The following is a 21,217-nucleotide window of genomic DNA, read 5'->3' as shown; positions in this document are numbered from 1 at the left end:
AAAATATATAACCATCTTGTACTCTTTTTCATCATGGGTGCAGGACATTTTGCAAAATTGATTTTCATTCTTGAAAGTTCATATAATCAACAATACATTTAAGAAACCACAACTGCTTTATTTTTCTTTCAATAAGCTGTTTTTTCAAATCAAGGAAAAGTACTGACCAAATATCTGAAAAGATAGCGATAAAATGTTGCAGTGGTCCTCTGACAAAGAAAGAAAAAAACAAAACAATGTATCACTTAAGTACAAAAACAGTCAGGGCAGCATCTTTAAGATACAATGATGAAAAAAGGTGAATTTTTGCAGATATCTATGAAAACACTCCAAGCCCAACAGATCCAAAGGAAAGCAGTTCATGTTAAGAACAGTGACTTGCTGACCATCAAATCCTTTATCGTGCCACAATGTTTAAAATAAAACTTGAGTTTTGGCCTGTACCCCAGTTAATAAAGCATGACTGTACAGTTAAGTATGCATTTACATAAAAAACAGTGAAACATTGTAGCAAAGATAAACATTTTGTAGTGTCAAGGAGCATGATAGCAACATCTAACCAGTGATCACATTGGTACAGAGTTCCAAAGTGCCGATTCTCACCTAAAAAAAGAAAAGAAAAAGAAACCTTTGAAATCCCCTGGAACAGCTGAGCTCACACATAAAACATTAAAAGAAGCAAAACACAAATACTTTACTTTCCTGAAGAAAGCAATGCTTGATGCCCCTTGCAGCAAGTTTAAAAAGAAAGAGTAGTAGTCTAAATGGCCCCCCTGATTGTGATTACAGTTAGGTGAGGGTTTTGTTTTTTTTTCTTTATTGCTAGAGCCACTTCAGAGACCAGATGCTAATTAATTGCACTGCTTCTTCACAATTCCCTACTGGGTTGTTCAATAGAATCTCAATTCTAGTTTAAGAAATATTTCCCAGAAGCCTAAGTTCAGCTAATCTCCAGCCAGAGGGATGTAGAGAAAATAATCATTTCATGTAGACAAGCAAGTTCATTATAACCAAAGCAAAGCAACAGGGAAGTTATTTCACTGAGCTATTGGAGGGTTTCTTACATTAACTTTGAGCCCTTTCTGAAAAATACTGTTGCCAGATGCTGGATGAGTCCTGCAATATCACACACGGTCAGCTCATCACATGCACACGGCGTTAATGTCAGTGACGTTTCCAAGGAAGAAATATGATTTTGTCAAAAGTCTGACCTTTTCCTTTAATTTCACAAATAGAGCAGGGTGAGCAACAGAATGTAAAAACCAAATAACAATTTTATGAAAAGAAGGGTTTCTTTCTACTAACCTAAGCAGTTCTGACAACTTTATGGGGTTTGTTATGTGCCTCCATAGATGCAATTCTGGGATGGTGCACAATGTTGACATGCAAGGAATACATTTATTTTTTAAAATAATGAATTAATAAAACAAGTCTTTCACAGGTGGCTTGAACGGGTGGTCATGAAGTTAACCTTTATTTACTAGCAAACTCTGAAAGGAAATGACAAAAAAAAAAAAGTGCCCCGCTGCATTTCAAAGTTGTTAAATAGGAAGTAACAGACTTTGCTTCTTACAGTAGGTTATGTTATCAAGTGTCCGGTCTGTTCTGTAGGGCTACAGTTCATATACAGGAAGCAAATACAGTTTGGCAAAACAGCATGAAAAGTGAACCATCTGAGTTAGCCGTCTTTCTTTTTCCACACTTACCAAGAAAAACACAAAACAAGTATATATATATATTTTTTTTCCCCCAAACCAGTCTCTCCTTAAAAGGGTCTAATAATAAGTTAAAGTGGACCTTGGAGAGATCAGCTTAAAAGATGGTCTGTGTGTATGTATAATATATATTCATATTTATATATATCTCTATAATTGGTGTGAAATAATAGTGTCCAGTTCTGGAAGTCCATGGTTAATTCATTGTAACTGCATGTTTACCCCCCCCCTATGCTTCAGAGCCATGGGATAATGAGGGTGTTTCAAAGGCTCGCACGTTTCGTCGAGGATCTTTGAGTTGGCAGGCTTGGCGGCGATGAGGATCTTCAAGGTCCATTGTTATGCCTTGCCCTCTTCTACTTTGACAGCCTGGGGTTTAATGGCTCCAGTGCGTGCTGGTTTGGTTTGACCCGTAGAGTGTAAGGGTTCTTGGAGTTTGCTGGTCATGCCCCCAGGATGAGGTGGTGATTTGCCCTCCCCCACCGCTTTGCGCACTTCTCGCAATGCTTTGCTCTACATAAGAAAAAAAAAAAAAAAAAGAAAGAAAAAAATAATTGCAGTGATGTAACCTCTGCTCCTAATATAATTACTAGTCAATAGCACAATGTCTCCTAAATGTAAAGGCTGCTTTATGTTAAGTGAAATGTATAATTTAACACATCTGGAGTTACATGAGTTTTTCACCATCAAACTAACTTGGACAGAGCTTAAGTTCAATATGAAATGATCCTGTAGAAAAAAAAATATATTTTTGTGAAACGGTGTGAGTCCATGTTTAAAAGTGTCCAAAAATATATGAAGTCAGTCATAAAAGATAACTGATGTAGTTTATCTGACTTAATTATCCAAACTGGATGATTTTCTCATTAATTTAATCATTAACGCATTAAATGTTCAACTTATACAGATCTTGGAAGCATAAAAAAAAAATCCTAAATGTTATTTAAATTTCCCAAAAGGAAATCAAGAGCTATCCAACACCAGTATCACATAACAGAAATAGCACAGAAATGTTAAAAGCCAGGAACTCAAACACAAAAAACATCAGTGCTTCTCTACCGACAAAATAAATCTAGGTTTGGTTTAGTCAATCACAACTAACATGACACAAATGAACTGTTCAGAAATTCTTCACCGCAAACCTAGTGAATCAAGGAGGTTTAATCAAAAGCAGGAACAAAAAAGCTGTTTAGATACATCATCAAATCTTAACCATGCACAGGCATTCCTTACATCAGATTATGTTTTTAAAAAGTCATTAGCTAGTAGCATTTAATTAAAATTAAAAAAAAAATTCTTACAAAGGGAGAAAGAGTTAAAAATTGAGCACAATCATAATAACTTAGACAAGTTACTAGAATTAATATGAACACAAGAAAATTACACCATGCTAATAAAAACTGGTCATTACTTCAGGTCAAAAGGAAGTAAAATACAAAAAGCATTGAGAACAGAGAATAGAGAAAAAGAAAATGAATTAAAATAAATTACCTATATTTATAGTGGGTGGCTCACCTTCATGCCATCCTCTGGCCCCTTGACTGTGGGCTCAGGGACTGAAGGAGGGGTGGGATGGGAGGGGTCGCGGCCAGGATTAGGGTAAGGGGGGGAGCGGATGATGACGGGTTTGTTGACCTGCATGACAGGTCTCTGAATGGGACTGGGGAAAGGGCCAGTGGGGGGAGGCCGCATGTGCATGACCATGCTGCCTTGAGCAGGCGACACCTGGTAATTATGAAAGAATGAGGGCAGGGGAAAAATAGATTAGCGGTGGGAAATAAAAAGCATATATTTACCATTTCATTAGAGAATTGCACACTACATCATCAGATATATCTATTCTGTATATACTTTCTCTATTTTAAATACAAAAAATAACCTTTAGGACTGTCGAAGTTTAAAAAATATTATATGGACACAAAAGCATCTGAACAATAACGTAAAAAAAATAAAAATACACACCTGCTGAGTAAAAAGCGTAGGCAGAGGGCCGACAGGCCCACCAGGACCAGAAGGCTTTCCACTGGGGCTCGCAGATCCAGGCCTGACAAGGACAGACGCTTATTAAGAGCAATATGATGCAATTTATATGAATTCTTACTTCTATCACAATATACAGTTCAGTACAATAAGAATAATAATAAAAAAAAACTTCTAATCACCTGTAGGAACCTCCAGATAAACCTGGGGAATGATTGGGCTTCTCAGAGAACTGGAATCCTTTCATTTCCATCTGTGAGCCCTGATGAAAACAACACAGTAAAAAAAAAAAAAAAAAAAAGATTAAAAGGCAATTAAAAAAAAAAAAAAAGAACGGAAGGATGCAAAACAAAAATCAAGAAAGACTCGCCTCTCTGCTTCCTGTCATGACTGCAGCCTGGGAGCCTGGTGGTAGCATCCGGCGTGGCCCTCCCACCGACAGGTTCTGTCCCTGTTGCAACTGGATGGACTGGGGAAGGATGAGGTGCTGCTGAGCTTGACCGTAACGCAGCTGCGAGCCAGGAAGGGGCATCGTCACCTGGTGACATAAAACAATGGGCCATTTCATTAACAACAAAGCAATGTTTAACACGTCTTTAAAGTAAAGCTGCAGCACCTTGTACATGTTTTCAGCTTACAATCACAAAACGCAATGCATTTTATCCGACACGAGTAGCGCATAATGACAAAATGTAAGGAAAGTTTTACATTATTTCTAAGTAAAGGTCCAAAAATGTTGGTGTGCACTTGTATTTCTGACATAAGTAAATTTAATTGTATTTTTTAGACCTTGTGATGTTTGTTCACCAATGTTCTCCAACAGACCTAATACTTCATACACTTTTCTCCACAGTAAAATTCAGGCATTTTCAAGGTAAATTTTCAAACTTTCCAGCACCACATCTTGGAGTCAAAAACGATACAAATGAACTAATGAAGACAACTTCAATTCAGGATTTTATGCTATCATTTATTACTGTTGTTAACACCATCTTGTGATAGACATGTACAGCAGGGACAATGTAACCTAAAATTTTATGTTTTGAAATGTCTCTAACCCACCTTACAAATGACTGGTCTAAAAACGTTACAAAAAAATATTCTCGCCAGGTTTTCTGGCATTTAGCAAATACAAATAATTTTGGTAATTCCAACTGACCTAAAACACAAATTTGGTCTGATTTAACTTCAGATAGCAAACGTTGGATAGCATTTTTTTTTTCCTTTTTACAAAATTGCATAGTTTGAATATCAAGCACATCCAAGGACTTTTTACAGAAACCAAGTATTTTCCAAACCTTGAAAGATTCAAGAATTTTCAAAGATTTCAAGCACTTGTACAAACAATGCATAACTACCTATGTAATTATACTGACATTAAATAAAAGATAGATGGACAATTTTTACTACCTAAAGATTTGAAGGCAACTGGTTAAATTTTATTTAGTAGTATCAGAATAAACGTAGGCGAATACAAATCCATGTTACGTCAAAATCTTAAATTCATCAAAAGTATATCTGTTTGCTAAGGTGTTACCAAACTGAGTTCACCTGGATGAGTTGGGAGTCCATCAGTTGTGAGGAACCCATACCAGGCCCCTGGTTCATCTGACCGTCGTAAACAAGCTGCTGGTTGCCGTTCATAGGCTGGTAGTGTGAGCCCGACTGGGTTTTCACCATATCTGACGGCTGCATGCCAGGAAAAGCAGAGTAAGGACCCTTAAGGGGGGCCCCACCAGACAGCACCATGGGGTTGGGCTGCGACAGGTTGGGGTGCATGTAAACCTGGGACCTGAACCGAGGAAGGAAGATGACCATCATCAAACTTGCATGGCATATCAGAGAGAAGGTTATGATAAATGAATGAGTGGTGGTCAATGAAACGCTTCAGCTTCCAATACCTGAAGGGGGGGATGGAGTTAAACATCTCTTGCGACTGAGAGACAGGCAGACCTCCACGAAGCCCCAGCTGAGAATGAGCCTGAAGAGATGTGTGCAAAGAGATGGGAATCTGCTGAGCTGCTGCGGCCTGAATGGGTGAGAAAGTGCAACATTACAGCAATGTGTTGATGCACAGGTGTGTGTGTGTGTGTTTTTTTTTTTTTTTTTTAACCTGTGGATAGGTCTGCTGCTGGGTCATGGTGGGAGGAACGAGGCGTGGCTGACTCGGAAACACATGACCGTCCATATACAACGGAGGAATAGGATTACCTACATTAAGGTTAGGAAGCACACAGTTCTGAGTTCAGTACTGACTGAGCCACTGGGGAATAATTAAACTTATAAAATCATACCTTGCATGGACATGGAAGGTGCCACTGACGCAACAGGCATTGGAGGCATGGAAACCCCGAAAGAGCTGTAGCTGACTCCAGAGGATGACCCAACACTGCAGGGAGGCTGAGCGCCTGAAGCACTACCACTGGGGGAGCCCTGCTCCGGGAGAGACTGCGAATTCTCCCAGGCTTTACGTGCCGACTCCATCTGCGGAGAAAAGAAGCGAAGTAGAATTTCACACATAATTAGCTTTAGCTTTTCTAGTATAATCCAACAAATCTACATGGCAGAAACGGTACTGCAGAAACAGACTGATTTTTGTAATCAATTACTCTACGTATTATTATGCTGATTAATCGGATTCGGATAAATAAATTGTCACGTTCAGCAAATTTTTTATTTAACCACTTCAGATTGTCCTACACAATATTAGAAAAAAATTAAAAGATGCAAATAAACAAATTGTCCTTTTTTTAAATAAGGATACAATTCTTTAAATAAGGATTTTATTGCCTAAAATGTAATAACACAGCATTCCTTCAGCGTACACTTGATCATTCGTAGCAAAAATACTGCCAACATTGGTAGAAAATTACTGCTCTGAGTATGTTGTTCCTGCAGAAAAGAGCTTTTTTGAGTGTGTATACTCCAGTTAATTAATCAATTTAAAAATTGGTTGTTTCAATAATCGATTCATCACAATTACTCCAATGAGTTGTTTCAGCCCCACAAAATATACACGTTGCTTTGTATTTACACAAATCAAATTCAGATACCTTGAGAGTGAGGTCGGCAGTGGGGAAGATGGTATTGAGGCTGATGCCAGGCTGCAGGTGGTTAGAACGCAGCATTGGGATGCTCTGATTTAGAGATGTCTGTTTTGGAAAATTTTAGAATTAATTAATTTGCACCTTCATAAAAACACACACAAAAAAAAATCACAGTTGCACATTTTATTTTTCCTGAATTTCTCACTCTTTGATATGTATTGTGTCATGTTACTCACATCCGTGCTAAGCGTATCCTGAAGCTTGTTAACAGGATTGGAGACGGGTACTGGGGTAGAGCCAGGCGGCAGGCTGAAATCAGAGTCTTTGGCACTGACACCGAACTCAATTGGAGGCACAGGAAGTACACTGTCCACATGGAGATCCACACCGTTGACTGGTGTTATCGGGCCACCTTCCAGTCTGTCCACACCTTCTGAGCCCTTGCGGTTCTTCAGGGAACGTTCATTCCCGATGGGTCCTGGTTTGTGCTGTTCTTTACTCTGTTCTGGACCAGCATCGGAATCCTGGTGGAGGAGGTGATGTTATATTTACATTTCTTCGAGTGAGATTTATCCTAAAAATGCTCTATTAGTTGATAAACAGCCACAAACACCAGAAACAACTAATTAACATTCTAGTAACTGTATTCAACAGCGGAAAACACAGAGTTTCATGCATGCTACCTCAGAGTTGGGTTCACTCCCAGTGTAAGACACCTGTTTAGTCCATGAGTCTCCCCCTGAAGACTGCACAGAGAGAGCTACAAAAGAAACAGGAACACAGGAAATTATTGGTGAAGAATAAAAAATGCAAACAAATTTTAACATTGTATTTTGTCTCCTCGTTCAAAATAATATTTGCCGATCAGATGAAAATATGAATGTCATTATAATGGCAAACAAACAAATATTACCTGAACTGTTGGTCTCCCAGATTTCTGTTCCTAGATTGTTCGGTGAAGAAATTGCTTCCTCCGTTTGCTCGAGGCTCATGCTTCCCTGCTTTTTGATGAAGCGTGGCGGTATCTTGGAAGAGGCCGTTCTGTTCTTGACCTGCACCTAACAACAACAAAAAAAAAGAAACAGAGGAAATTGTTTAAAGCTAGACAATATCCTAAATTTCAGCATAACTATTGCAACCAAACTGATTTATTCTGCTTGTTTGACTTTTCACAGACCTCTATTATAGGCACAAATAAGCCCGACAGAGGCTAGAACGCAGAAAACAATGCTTGAGGTTATTATGAAAAAGCCTAATAGACTTTTTCTTCCCAGCAGAAGTCTGTCAGGATGAGCAGTAAAGTAGGCTAGTTTGGGCTTTACAGTTGGGTTACGGAAAATATCCTACATAAAAGAGTTTTCTGTATGTATTCTGGACTAAATCAGAGTGGATTTTAGATGTGTGGGCAATTTAGGGTTCAGTAACTACAAGTGTTATTGACAACTGGATCACTGGCTCGGATCAATTATTCATAAAATATATTTGATAATGAATTTTGACAGCTGCTTTTAACAATACAGAGATTGCAAAAGAACAACATGTAAAATGCCTTTCTACAAACTTAACTTTTATATTACCTTACTGTAATAATTTCTTAGGAAATTGTTAAAAAATGCTAAAGGTCTTCTATGTTCAGCTTGAATTACTATTACAGTACTCAACTTAATCTTAGTCCTCTTGGTAGAATGTTTTCACCCAGATAAATAGCCTTTTCCACACTGATTGGACTGTACATTGATGGAAAATTTACTTCTAAAACATTGTAGCCTAATTCACCAAAATATTTATTAACCAGTGACAATTTTCTCTTAAAAAACCCAAAACTGTAATGTATTGTCTCCAACCATTTTTCTTAGCATATGTTTAACTTACAGAAGGTCCCTGATCTTTTCTCCGCCTTTCATCCTCCTGAGGACGTCGTTGCTTTTTTGACAAGGCATCCTGGTATCCATCTGGGTCCACGTTTTGTCCCACTGCATCAGCATCAACTATTAAAAGAAAAGAGGTTGGCAGTCAATGCAAAGTTATCTGATGACAAGAAACTACTGCTGTTCATTAACACCTATGCTTTTTGTATGTAAGAAAGAAAGCAAAAGCGGGCCATGGATCTGACCTAAAGCACAGCTTTAACAAGCGTTGCTTTATTTCAATCAACATAAGACAAAAAAAAAAAAAAAAACTCACTGGGGTAGCTGCTGAGTTCATATTGCGTGAGCGGTTCAACAATGTCCGTCTTGATCGATCCAGGTTTCATTTCTTTGTCTAATTTCTTCCCTGTAAGCTCACTGGGCTCCCTGTCCTCTGTTGGGGGTTCTAAGCTATAGACTGGACCAGTCTCATCTGGGCTCCTGCTGATGTATAAACAGAGGCAATAAAGAAGTATTTTAACTGATTCCAGTGACTATCAAAAATGTAAAAGCATTACATAAAACCAAACAAAAGATGGTATAACTAGAATTTGCCTCACCTCTTGCAAGAAGTCCCTCCGTTCTGCCAACTGTCACTCCTGTTAGATGAAGAAGAGGAGGGATTTTCAGATGTGCGTACCATCTTGCTTGCCTCTAGCAGGGAAGGCTCTCCTTTTCTGTTCTGTCGCTCGACCAGCGGTCTCTGACTAGAGAAGCTTCTCTTTGAAAGCTCCCTCTTCTCACCAGAGCCGGGTTCACTGTGAGCAGAGTCTGAGGGAATGTCAACATGTCCCTGCACAGCTAGATTCCCGCTCCCACCTTGCTTCCCTCTCCAGTCACCAAAGTCGCTGTTGTCTGATCCCGTCTCCCATTCTTCAGTCTGACCAGGCTGGCTGGAGCGTCCTGAGAAGTGACCACCGGGCCAGTGGTCATCTCCGCTGCCTTTGGAGCGAGTAGGCCAGGGATTCGCAAAGTCTCCATTGACGTACTCATCGCTCGTCCACTGATTTGAACCGGGTTCCCGTTCTTGTCGTAAGCGTCGGAAACGGGGAGGCTTGTCTTGACGCGGGGGACGCCGCCGTCTCAGGATCTGTCTGTCAGGGTTGTCGTTCTCAAAGTAGTATTCTCCTTCACGGACCTCGCCACCATTTTCTGTGAAAGAGCCTGAAAATTTCGGAGTGTACTTGAGAGCATCACGTTCCACTGGAGGTCTGCGGGAATAAGCGACCTCAGCTCCAGGTCCATAACCGTTCTCTTGCATCAAGCTACTGTTGCTGTTGAATTGGGTTCCCCGGCCCCTCCAGGAAGAAATGTCCCTCGACCCTCCAAAGGTTCGATTGTAACTGTTGGTTGTGTTCAGTCTGGGAGGCAGAACGCGACCTCCAAAACCCCTCATCCTTGCCTTTTCTCTGTTATCTGAGGCTGTCTGGTCATCGGTGTACACCTTGTTGGACCTCCAAGAATCTCTATCGGCCTTACGAACCTCACCGGACTCTGTGTAACCTTCTCTGTTTTCCGCTTCCTTCTGGCGCCGCCTCTTGGGAAGTTCTTCATACTCCGATGCTTCGCTCAAGGTCTCACTGACATTTCGTCTGCGAGGTTTGCCTCTCTGGAACTCGTCAACCTTCAGGAGGTCTCTGGGAGGTCCTCGACCTCTAGCAGCTCTCGGAGCACCACCGCTGTTGTTGTTATATCCTCCTCTGAGGTTATCCCCACCTCGGCCACCACGGGTTCCACCTCTGGAGCTAAATTCCCTGAAGCCTCGACTGCGACCTCTACCTCCTCCTCTGACGGAACTAAACGCTTGTTCTTCATCGATGAATATCCAGTTATTGCGCCGGGGGGCCTGAGGATCTCGGTTATTTTCCTGGCCCTCTCTAAGTAACTGGCTCCTGCCACTGCCCAGGTGGGTTTCCTTAGAGAAGTCATCACTGTGAGTGCTAAGAGGCCGGTCCGTTTTGCTAAGAGCCGGTGACTGCCGCAGCCTCTCCTCGGGCTGTTTCTCAACAACAGGTGATGCTGGACGCCTGTTACTGGCAGGCTGGTTATCTTTCTTCAAATCATAAACATTAGTGAGAACTTCCTTCTCCAGACGATAGGGGACAGGCTTCTCTTCAGGTTCAGGCTTAGGCTTTTCATTTTCCTTGTCTTCCAATTTGAGAGCCTTAAGGACCGGCTTCTTGATGGGCCCAGTTCTACGAATCAATGTCCGACCACTGGTCTCAGATGTCTGGTTGACACTATTGTTAGAACTAGCTTCGGGCCACTGGCTTGGGGAACTGAGGCCTCCTCCATCTCTTTTCCAGTTGTCCTTGGACCCATCTAAGAATGGGTCATAAGAATCAAGAGCATCTTTCAGGTGTTTGTCTCTTGGGTCCTGCTTTGTGCCTTCACTCTTCTGGCAGAGGTTTTGAGCGGTGGTGAGAAGGCCGGTGTCATGGTGTTTGCGTTCTTTATCAGAGTCTCGGCTATAGTAAGCATTATGGGGATGATCATCACTATTATGGGTCAAGCTCTGATTGGTCCCATCTTCAAAAGAGTCCCGTTGTGAAGGGGCAATATGACCTCTATAAAAAAAAAAAGGGGAACAAAAGCAAGCAAAGTCAATAATCACTTTTTTCTTTTTAATTAGAAACAAGGTTCTCACTGTGATTCTGTTATTTAGTTTTCCAGATTCAAATTGTCATTACTGTCAATCCTTTGTAGCCCATTTCTGAAGGAGTGAGGGAGGAATTGATGCATGGACCAACAAACTGACGAATTAGATTTAGGTATTTTCAGCTTATAGAACTATTAAAAAGCAAAATACTATATGAACAAATATTTGCCTTTACCAGCTGTTAGTTTCAATTCAAAACTGTGTAGCAGTATTCTTTCGAACTTTTAATTTATTTTTTAACCCTGATTAAACATAGAAGACCAGTTATTTCTACCTTGACTGTTTTCTAGAAATTGCACGGTCCTCATATATTAATTTAAGCATTTTACAATTTACAAGATTTTATGTTATTTTTTTTTAAACACATCAACTAACCTTTCCCCTGACAGGTCACTATCAGAAGTTTCATGCTGTCTCTGATAGGGTGGAGTGAAGCTGCGTAGAGGGTAGCCATCTTGACTCCAAACTGGATAAGGCTCAGTAGACGGGGTCCGTCTCTCTTGGTGTAGGTTGGAATGACATCCCTCATCAGAGCTAGGACTGTTCAGGTGGTCTTGATGCACAATGGGTTTTACCATTCCTGATACACCAATGAAAAAGTTTAAATACATTTTTAGTACAGTTGCAATATATCCATGAGATCAACTTCAATTGCTGGTGAGATTCTTCTAAAGTTCAGTGGCCAATAGCTAATTTTACAACATTGCTAATCCATCACACAACATAGATTTTTAAACCACTTTATTTGTTTACCTGAAGACTGAATAGGACCAGGGTAGTAGTCCACCGGAGAGCGGCCTTGTGTCATGCGTGGATCCATGAAAGGTGGCATCATCATCCAGCGGGGATCAAACCCGAGCACATGTTGGGGATAATAGCCCCGCTGGCTATGACTTGAGCTTGAAGGATGACTGGACTGCTGCCAGTTCTGCATTTTGGGGGCTTGTTCCTACGGAGTGTGCAGAACACACAAAAAGTTGAGAAATGTTCCAAGTATTAAAGCTTTTCAAAGTTTGATGAATTATCTGCCAAAATAAGACTCAGAAAGAAAAAAATCTCATTTTGAAAAGAAAACATTTTATTATTCAATGGAGATAAATCTGGTTCGGACCTGCTGCTGGTGGTGCTGTAGCTGCTTTTGAAAGCGGGGTGGAACTGGTTTGGACACTTGGCGTCCACTGTAGTCGTCTGAAGGGGAGGAAGGTTCCGGGCCATCATCATCACTGCTACGATGGTGCTCTTCACGATAGCTATGGCCAAAGGAGCTGACTGGCAGACACTCACTTCCTTCTGCAGATCATTAAATGACAAAAGACAATCCTCAACACCTGGTAACCTTTCATGATTTTGTTTTTATTTGGATTTTTATGTTTGTTCTACCTTTTGTGCTATACTGCCAGTTTTCATTATGGCCTTTACTGTGTTCCCGGTTAGGAGAAAGTGGGGCTTCTTTCCCCTCGGCCTCCTTCGGAATATCTTCAGTCTTTGATGCAGGTCTTTCAGACTTCCCAAACTTCTCGTCTAACTTTTTGAGTTTCTCAGCACAGGCAGCTAGTCGCTCTTCCCGAGCACGCCTCTCCTCCTCCTCTCGCCGTCTCCGGGCTCTCTCAACAGCCTCGGATACTTCAGGAGACAGGTATTTTGCTCTGGCTGGTGCTTGACTTTGAGACCGCTGGTGATCGTCTGAGTCAGTTGGTGGTTCACTGTGGTTTTTCTGCAGGGCAAAAACAGTTGAAAGCAGATAATTCGGGCTTCCTTGTTTGAATTTTCTACATTTGACAAATTCCTCAAGTGCATACAAAACTGGTTATGATTAAATGATAAACTTTCTTCTTTTTAATTCTGCATTTTTGAAATTACTGTACCCCACAAATAACCAAACATGATCTCTTATTTCACAATCATAGTTAACATTTTACTTTTTCCTTAAGCTTTATAGTGCTCCATTATTCAGTCATTAAAAAGAAACTAATAGAAACTTTTTTTAAATAAGATCACACAGAATGAATCTCAAAAGAGGTACATCAAAGTAGGGAGAATGCTGTATATTGTGAGTAGTTACCTGACTGTCAGTAGAGAGATATCTGCTGATGGGTTTCCTATGGGACTCATGGTGATGATGTTGGGAAGAATAATTGTCATCTGCGCCCTCCTGAGAGTAAGTTGCTTCTCCTGAACTAAGAGAGGACTGGCAGTCTCGCTGGTTTTCTTTCTCTCTCTCCCACTCAGCCCTAAGATACAAAGGTTTAACCAAAAACTTATGAATAAGGTTGTGGCTATACATCAGAGCAATACTAAGCAATGGAGCAAGAGCTCATACCACATTTTATTTTTATCACTACAGGCGTGTTCTTCTTCATCATCGCTGAACTTGAGCTTCTCGCTGTAGTCAACTTCTTCGTGAAGACCTGAAGGGAAAAATAAAACCAGAAAAAAAGCAACAATGTCAGATAATTCATGATACATCAACGATTTCAATTTATATCAAGTATAAATTAATTATTTAAAGCAAGAGCATCTAAACTAATGGCTATTATTTTTTACAGTTCAACATTAAATCAGATTAAGCATTTCCTACTTTGTGTCTATTAAGACTACAAAACATATTTTTGGGTAAATCCCAGAATAATAAAAATCTTATAAATCTTATGACCCAATACAGAAAAAGATAGGTCTGAATTAATGTCAAGCAGGTAGAATAAAAGAGAGGATGATTTTGTACAGTGTATCCAACTTTTAGTTTTTTCTAGATAAGACTAACAAGTGCTTTTTATAATACAAGACATTGTAAATCATAAACAAGAATCTATTTCACAGAGAGGATAATTACACCTCCAATAATAGGAAAAACAACAGCAATATATTAGTAGAAGAAATACTGACCGGCCCATCCGTCCTCACAATCGTTGTCGAGGTCATCCAGATCCTTCAGGTCCTCTGGGTTAATAATGGCTGGACGCGCTGGTCTGTCGCTGGGCCTGCGGATGGGCTGAGAAGATAGACGAGCTGCAGCACGGACAAAGCGGTTCTCTCTTCTTAAATCGCCGCTGTAATCACAAATTGAAAAATATGTAATTAACAATAGCTCATCTAGTATAAAGAAATAATCTTTACAGCTTACATATTGTACTTACTTGACAAGTTCTGGTTTGGCATAGCTTGGTCTAAAAGTGGGTTTGTTGTCAAATCGTGCTGGGGTTGCTGCGGTGGTAGTAACATTGTCAGCAGTTGGCGTTTCACGCGTCTCTTTAGCACACATCTGAAAATGTAAAATTGAATATATTGCGTCAGTTGTAAACCAAGTTCTTTGTGAGTCTGTCCACAAAGGCCTAGAAAGTCTAGGACAAAAAAGTACTTACAAATGCAGGCAACATGTCGTGGTAGACAGCGGTTGAAGTGTGATGAAGCTGATACTGGAGGGCAGTAGGGACGGCTGGTCTGCGGACTGGCTGGGCGGGTCTGAGGGAAGGCTCCTTGGGGTCAAGGCTCGGTAACTGAGCAGTCACTGCGGTAGCAGAGGTGGTGCCGGTGGCAGAGGAAGGGTGCGATGAGGCCGGCGGAGAGCCAGTCTCACCCAGGGCAGTGGTCTTACCCTCAGGATCTGCTGGCAGGCTGAGGGTCAGGGAGGAGGGCTGAAGGTTCCTGCCACCACCTTCCCTCCAACTTGTCACATCTTCAAAGCAAGATAAAACCAGAGAGGTTTTTTGGTAGTCGCTTCACCCTCAAAGTCAAAAACAACATGATGTTTCTGATGTTACTCCTTAGGATAATCTTGTTACATAGAGTCATCTATTTCTGAAATGTTCACATATCGATGTCTAACCTTTTATTTGTTGAAAAAGTTACCTTGTTGTCCTTATACAGAAGATAAAAAAAACAGATGTGCATTTTATTACAAGTGTTGTTATTACAAATTATTACACCCAACCTCCTTTATAATTAGCATTTGGATGTCCAAAGCCTGTTGTAGGACTCATGGAAACATTTTAGGGTTATTGGAAACTTATTTTAGAATCTTGTAGTTTGTTTGGACTGTCAGACATGGGAATGTTGGTAAATGAATTTTCTCCACTTTCCAAGTGGTGGAAAGCGGAGTTCAAAATTATTTTAAAACCTCCTTAGGTCTCTCATTGGACTCATGAGTTTCTACATTAAGCTTTTGAATGTTCATGCAGAAGCCGTCTTCAGAAAGAAGTCTCTATACATCAAGTTGAAATAATAGTCTGATCAAGATCTTTTCTTTCTGTAGGTCTAACATCTTTGTTTAAGTAATGCCATTTTAGGAGAGATGTCCTTGCTTACCAAGATATATATATTTTGTAGGGTTTTTGAAAGGATTTATTGGCTCGATCTAAACCCATTTGTTTCTAATAAGTTCTATAATTATATAACTTATAACTTATATATGGGCTCATAAACTCCATCTTGGGCTTTATGAGCCCAAGATGGAGTTTTAAATGCTGATCTTAGAGGGTCTATAAGCAAAAATGTGACAAGTTTTGAAAATAGTAATCCAAAGCATTGCTTTCCTCAATACATGAGCTTGTTTAGGGTTTGTAAGTAAGAGCTAAACCTACTCTGAGGGCGGAGGCTTGGTCCGGGCCCATACGACGGATCGAAGCCGCTTCTTTCCTTGCCAACTTTGTCCTGTTCTCCAGCTGCCTTCAGGGTGGGAAATTCCTCGTGAGAGAAGGGCTGAAGTCGGTTTAAGGCCCTTGAACCTGAAGTTATAAAAAAAAACATGTGTTAACACAACTCAGCATTATAGATTTCATGGAGGAATGTTTAACAGGAAATGCGACACAAATCTTTAACCGCTGACTGTTCTTCACACCAGAAGAACAGTCTTCTGGTGTTCTTCTGGTGTGAAGGACACACCAGAAGAAGTGACGTGTAAATTAAAGCACATCACTTTAATTTACATATATGACCAAGTAAAATTACGCTGCTCACCATCTTGCTCTACTGCCTTTCCATTTAGCTGGGCCCATTGCTTTGGTCCACCTGTGTTTGTGTTCTGTGAAAGAGAATGAAATTAAGCTTTTGGCCCAAGTGCTGATGACTTTGAAGGGAAAGATACAACATCCTTGAGTCTAAACATCAACCTCTTCTATACTGCATCTTATTTTTCCCAAGAAGTAGAAGCTTGAAAATGACATTATGGCTACATTTTACTGGAATTTTTTGAGGAGGATTGTTGAAATTCCAGTTACCGGAGATATTCCAGTTGATTTTTCTGATATTGAACGCAATACGTCAAAGTCCTAAGTATAAATGAACTCAGGGAATCAAACTGTGTAAAAGAAAAAAACAAGGTAGAAGCTAAAGCAGTTGGTATTAGTTTAAAAGAAAGATAATCAGCCGTAGGTACACACGCACCTCCTGGTTGGCTACTGGTGAGGACTTCTGAAGATTGGAGACAGATTTCTGTAAAGCCGGCTGCGGCTGCGACTCCGGCAGCAGTGGCGTAGATGCACTGGAACTAAAAGGCAAAAATAGAAAAGAACAATGTTAAAATTCAAGGTGACAGAACAGACAAAGAGTCAAAAGTCTTTGGACTGGTGTACTGGGCCCAGTTACAAAGCAACCAGTGTAAAATTCAAACTTCGTCTATTCAGATTTTTCTTCTTAAAAAAGAAACTACAGTCTTTAAGTTGAAGCTAATTTGTTAGGAGGTACTAATCTCTTTCAATAAATGGATGTACCTAAATATTAGAAATTTGAAAATTGTAAAATTCTGTTTTCAAATTACAAATCAGACAGCCACTTAGATCTATTATTAAAATAATTAGAAATAAAACTACTGCTTATGATTTGCTTGACACACGGTGATTTGAGATGCTCGTAACGTTTTGCCCATGTACCTCTTTTGATCGGTTTGTTCCTGCTTGTTCGCCCATCCTGTACCGTCTTTGGGCACTATAATCACGTTGGGATCGTTTCCTTTGTTTTCAGACTTTAGACTAGGCAGGTGAGCGGGTGGGGGCATACGCCGGGCTGTTGCCACTTTGCCAAGACTCTGCAAGCCATGTCGCGTAACTACTGGGAGACAGAGCAGGACCAGATTAAGAAATACAAGATTAAAGACAGCTGTGCTGAGAAAAAAAGGAAAACATGCACACAAGCCTACCTGTATTTTTCTGAGATTCTATTGATTTTCCCTTGTACTTGTCAAATAGGCTGAGTGAGGAATACTTGCTTTTCCCATCCTTGGACTTGGTTAATTGCCCCAAACGATCGGACATTTCGATGTAATGTCATCGAGTATGAAAATTTTTCTTTGCGCCTCTTCCCAGTGCCTTCTGATTCTGCAAAGAAAAATAGTGCCCATTATATAAATAAATTTTTATTTTTATTTATTTTTTTTAGCAGAGAAGAGTTTATTTAAAAGTCAGATTTTCAACTTTTCAAATACTGAATTTTTTCAAACATTTAATGAAATTTCACTTTGGCTGCGTTCACACTGCAGCCTGAAGTGACCGTATTCAGACTTTTTTGTCAAATCGGATATTATGTGCCATGGCCGTTCGCACTTCCAAATATATGCGACCTGAATGTGTTCTCCGGTGTGAACGGGCGACCGCCATAAAAAGAAGAAGTGCTCAGTGTATGCGGAAGTAATAATGGATGCTAAAGGTGGAGCATAGTTTATACATTTGAAGCCAGCATATTAACAACTTAATCCTCATTATACTGTCATGGTTGTTGTTTCTCTAACAGCTTGCGCGTATCAGGACAGAGAATAGTAAGGTTTGTCGAGCATCAGTGACGTTCAGGTCGCATTCGAAAAGAATCCGACCTGTGTTGTTCAGAATGTCATGAAAAGATCAGATACAGGTCGCATTATGTCAAAAAAAATCTGAATTGGGTCATTTCAGGATGCAGTGTGCAGCCTTTGACTCAGGTTTGTATTCGCCGGGCCATCATGTTTGACACGGAGTTGGTGTCAGATTGATGCCATTTTGAAAAAGTAGAACAAGCACACAGTGTTAAAACACAATATCTAAGTAGGTAAGAGTGCATCCCTTGAATCCCATGCATGACATCTGATGTAGATTTTGTCAATTTACTCCAACACATAACATTGGTCTATGCAGACTTTTGTAGTTATTCGAGTCAAAAACAGCTTAATAGGTGATAAGTGTTGGTCTAGATCAGTATTGGTCATTAGTTCAGTACCTCACAATCAACAATTTGTCATTTAACTTTTACTTTTTGGAATACTGCCAAATAGTAGACATAACTCGATGATGTCACACTTATCTAAACAGATTCAGCATAAATTAAAAACTTGATCTGTCTACAAGAGCAGTGACATATAGACTATTCACAATAAGGACATATCTTTACTTTTGATAGAAAAATATGTTATTAATCAATGTACAATTTCAATATATTCAAGAATCCTGATACCTTTCAGCAACTAGTATTTACTTTTACCCACAATAAAACTCGTGAACATAAACTACATACATTACATCACGAAATGCATCAGAAAAAATGAGAGATTTGTGAAAATTTCAAATGCTAATACACACAGGTAGCAAGCCGCCAGCAGATTGGCCCTTTATAGGAGACTAAAATATTCCTGATCCAACTGTAAACATAACGGGACACGATGGCATTTAATCCTAGAATTAGTCAATAACGTGTTGGAGGCCACCCGAGACTAGACTCCGCATAGGCGTTTCACTGGGACTTAAAACGAAGTACATCCATCCACAAAGAATTTCAATTGTATATTTAAAATGGATAAATGGAGGTGATTTCTCCTGCGTAATTTTGTAAATTTGATTTTACAAAAAATATCCACAAATACCAAATTTCAAGCTAGCAGCTGGTTCATCTTTGTAAGTTAGAAACTTCACAGCTAACGCCTTAGATCCAAAAACATATAGATTTCACATTTAAAAATCACGTAAGCACACACCGGAATATACTATAGCATAATTAATCATAATAACTCCACTTAAGCTATTCGTATCGACTTGTCAGTTGTTTAGCTGAAAGCTAGTACTAATGCTAATGCTAGCGTTGAAATCTGACAACAAACACTTAGCTGGAAAAAGCCCGAACAATTATTTTTTTTAAAGCACAATATTATGTTGAATTATAACCTTAATAGACAAGATAGTATGATATCTAAATACGACACTTAAAATCGATAATAATATTTAAATGGGTAACCGCTAACCTTGGATATGCTATTTTGACGGCTTAATCAAAAACGCTATGTAAACATTAAATGCTAGCGAGTGACTCTTGTAACTTTAACTATTATTGCAGTTCCATCAATTTTACTGTAACTCTGTTGTCTTTGGTTACATTTATTTTTTATAAAGACGAATAGAGCAGAAATTTTGCTTCGGCTAACTGCCCTCGACAGTCGAAGCTTGTTGGAGGAAAACTAGCAAAACGAAAATCCCGTTAAACTTCCAGCGTACCGCTGCAAATCCAACCCCGTACAGGCCAGAAATTTGACAGTGCATTTCAGTTCCAAGAACATATAATTTAATGTGGATTTTTAGTTTTAGTCATTATGAAGCCCTTGTATCCAAGTAAAAAATTTCAACCTTTGCTGGGCTTTTTGAACGGGCTGTAGACGGCGACGGGGAATGTAGGACAAGGCGATTAAAAATGGCTGCTGCTCAGAACAAAGCAACCATAAAACTGAGCAGCCGAGAAAAATACGAGGCAGACAATTTGACACAGCTCCGCATTTAGGACTCACCGGATTAAACAATTTAAGAATGTCTTCTGCTCAGTGACAGTGATATAGTTCCACAAAACGTTGTCTATTCGGAGGATGGGTTGCGATTGTAAAGCTCAATCTTCATAGGCTGAACCGATAGAAGAGTTGTTGCTGGGGTCCTACCCGGCCTGAGAATGAAGAACACGGTGTAGGCTGGATTGACTCGGCTAACATCGGCGTCCGTAAACGAAGCAAGTTCAGCAGTTGCCACCTGCTGGTCAATTTTAATCATTACACAAACACCCAACTTGAAATATATATAAAAAAAACAATAGTTAGGATCAAAATTAAAACTTTATGCTTGATCAAATGATAAAAGGCTTCATGAAAACACGTTTTAAGTAACTCAAGCACCACTGCGACCTCTATTTAATAGCACAAATTCTCTGAAGATAATACATTTTTACAAAGATGCATGAATTAGAATTTCAGCAATTTTTTTTCAGTAAATCAACTCAAAAAGTAAAACTTATATATTAGATTCATTACACTCAGACAGATATACTTATGATTAAATATTTCTTTTGTTAATGGTAATTGTGGCTTACAGCCAATTAAAATATTCAACAAAACATTAAACCAATAAAAAAGACTTTTAATGCAGAGAAGTTATTTTATGCATTTTATGTTTTACATAGTTATGGGGAAGACTACTAACTTCACAGTTGTCACGAATTCAGTCAATGGTACCCTTGTGTTTATTGAGATATAAGTGTATTAACTGAAAGTTAAGTGGAAGGAAAATGTGGTATAAAAAGTTGCACAAGGAAACAGATATCTTGAATGGATGATGAAGAGTTTAAAATGTTTTTTGAGGAGATTTCCATGGTGTGAAAAGAAACTTTTTTGTTTGTTTGTTTTTGTAAGTTTGTCTTATTTGTTCTTATTTTATTAATTTTTTTTCTAGAAACTGAATGTTTGATTTCTATTGAGTAGGGGATGAAATTTGCTAAGATAAAACTGAATGATACTACTAAATTCAACTTTGTGTTAAACACACAGATGCTTCAATTTTATCATTTTGCTTTCTTAATGGAATCCTTAAGAACATCCAAAGATAATTTGTCACTGCCTGAAATACTACTATTTTTATTTTTATTTGTCTTTAAATGCACAAATAATAAAATCAACTCTTTGCTTGGCATCTACTAGAGTGT

The 21,217-nt window shown here is 39.4% G+C and overlaps 1 protein-coding gene across 5 annotated transcripts; it reads right to left on the bottom strand.

The window, feature by feature from the left end:
• Positions 1-97: 97 nt before the first annotated feature.
• Positions 98-20,214, bottom strand: prrc2b (proline-rich coiled-coil 2B). 5 transcript variants are annotated; one of them, XM_032569666.1, is made up of 31 exons: positions 20,040-20,214; positions 17,439-17,616; positions 17,173-17,350; positions 16,688-16,790; positions 16,262-16,325; positions 15,886-16,029; positions 14,668-14,981; positions 14,443-14,567; positions 14,192-14,355; positions 13,629-13,716; positions 13,371-13,539; positions 12,689-13,022; positions 12,420-12,598; positions 12,062-12,257; positions 11,684-11,888; positions 9,210-11,216; positions 8,927-9,090; positions 8,615-8,730; positions 7,656-7,800; positions 7,426-7,502; positions 6,979-7,266; positions 6,749-6,847; positions 5,990-6,179; positions 5,809-5,906; positions 5,597-5,724; positions 5,247-5,487; positions 4,066-4,233; positions 3,878-3,957; positions 3,678-3,759; positions 3,231-3,440; positions 98-2,228 (listed from the first exon to the last, which is right to left on the bottom strand). In XM_032569666.1, exons 2-31 carry the CDS (start codon positions 17,551-17,553, stop codon positions 2,055-2,057), a joined length of 6,645 nt encoding a protein of 2,214 aa, XP_032425557.1. In that variant the 5' UTR covers positions 17,554-17,616; positions 20,040-20,214; the 3' UTR covers positions 98-2,054. The 5 variants fall into 5 exon arrangements, with proteins under 5 accessions (XP_032425557.1, XP_032425556.1, XP_032425555.1 ...); XM_032569665.1 differs by having other exon boundaries at positions 8,927-9,093; positions 17,173-17,347; XM_032569663.1 differs by having other exon boundaries at positions 2,055-2,228; positions 8,927-9,093.
• Between the last annotated feature and the right edge of the window lie 1,003 nt (positions 20,215-21,217).

The sequence above is a fragment of the Xiphophorus hellerii genome, chromosome 8 (assembly GCF_003331165.1).
Source record: "Xiphophorus hellerii strain 12219 chromosome 8, Xiphophorus_hellerii-4.1, whole genome shotgun sequence".
In the NCBI taxonomy this organism is placed as follows: Eukaryota; Metazoa; Chordata; class Actinopteri; order Cyprinodontiformes; family Poeciliidae; genus Xiphophorus; species Xiphophorus hellerii.
The sequence above is the reverse complement of the archived record's forward strand: the minus strand, read 5'-3'. Positions and strand labels throughout refer to the sequence as shown.

Excerpts from the sequence above, each read along its gene's own strand:
- prrc2b (XM_032569663.1), bottom strand. The coding sequence starts at position 17,553 with ATGTCCGATCGTTTGGGGCAATTAACCAAGTCCAAGGATGGGAAAAGC. Across the intron at positions 7,503-7,655 it reads CTGGGAGACCAACAGTTCAG|CTCTCTCTGTGCAGTCTTCA; the intron begins GTAATATTTGTT and ends TTTCTTTTGTAG. Across the intron at positions 4,234-5,246 it reads TGGACTCCCAACTCATCCAG|GTGACGATGCCCCTTCCTGG; the intron begins GTGAACTCAGTT and ends TTATGTCACCAG.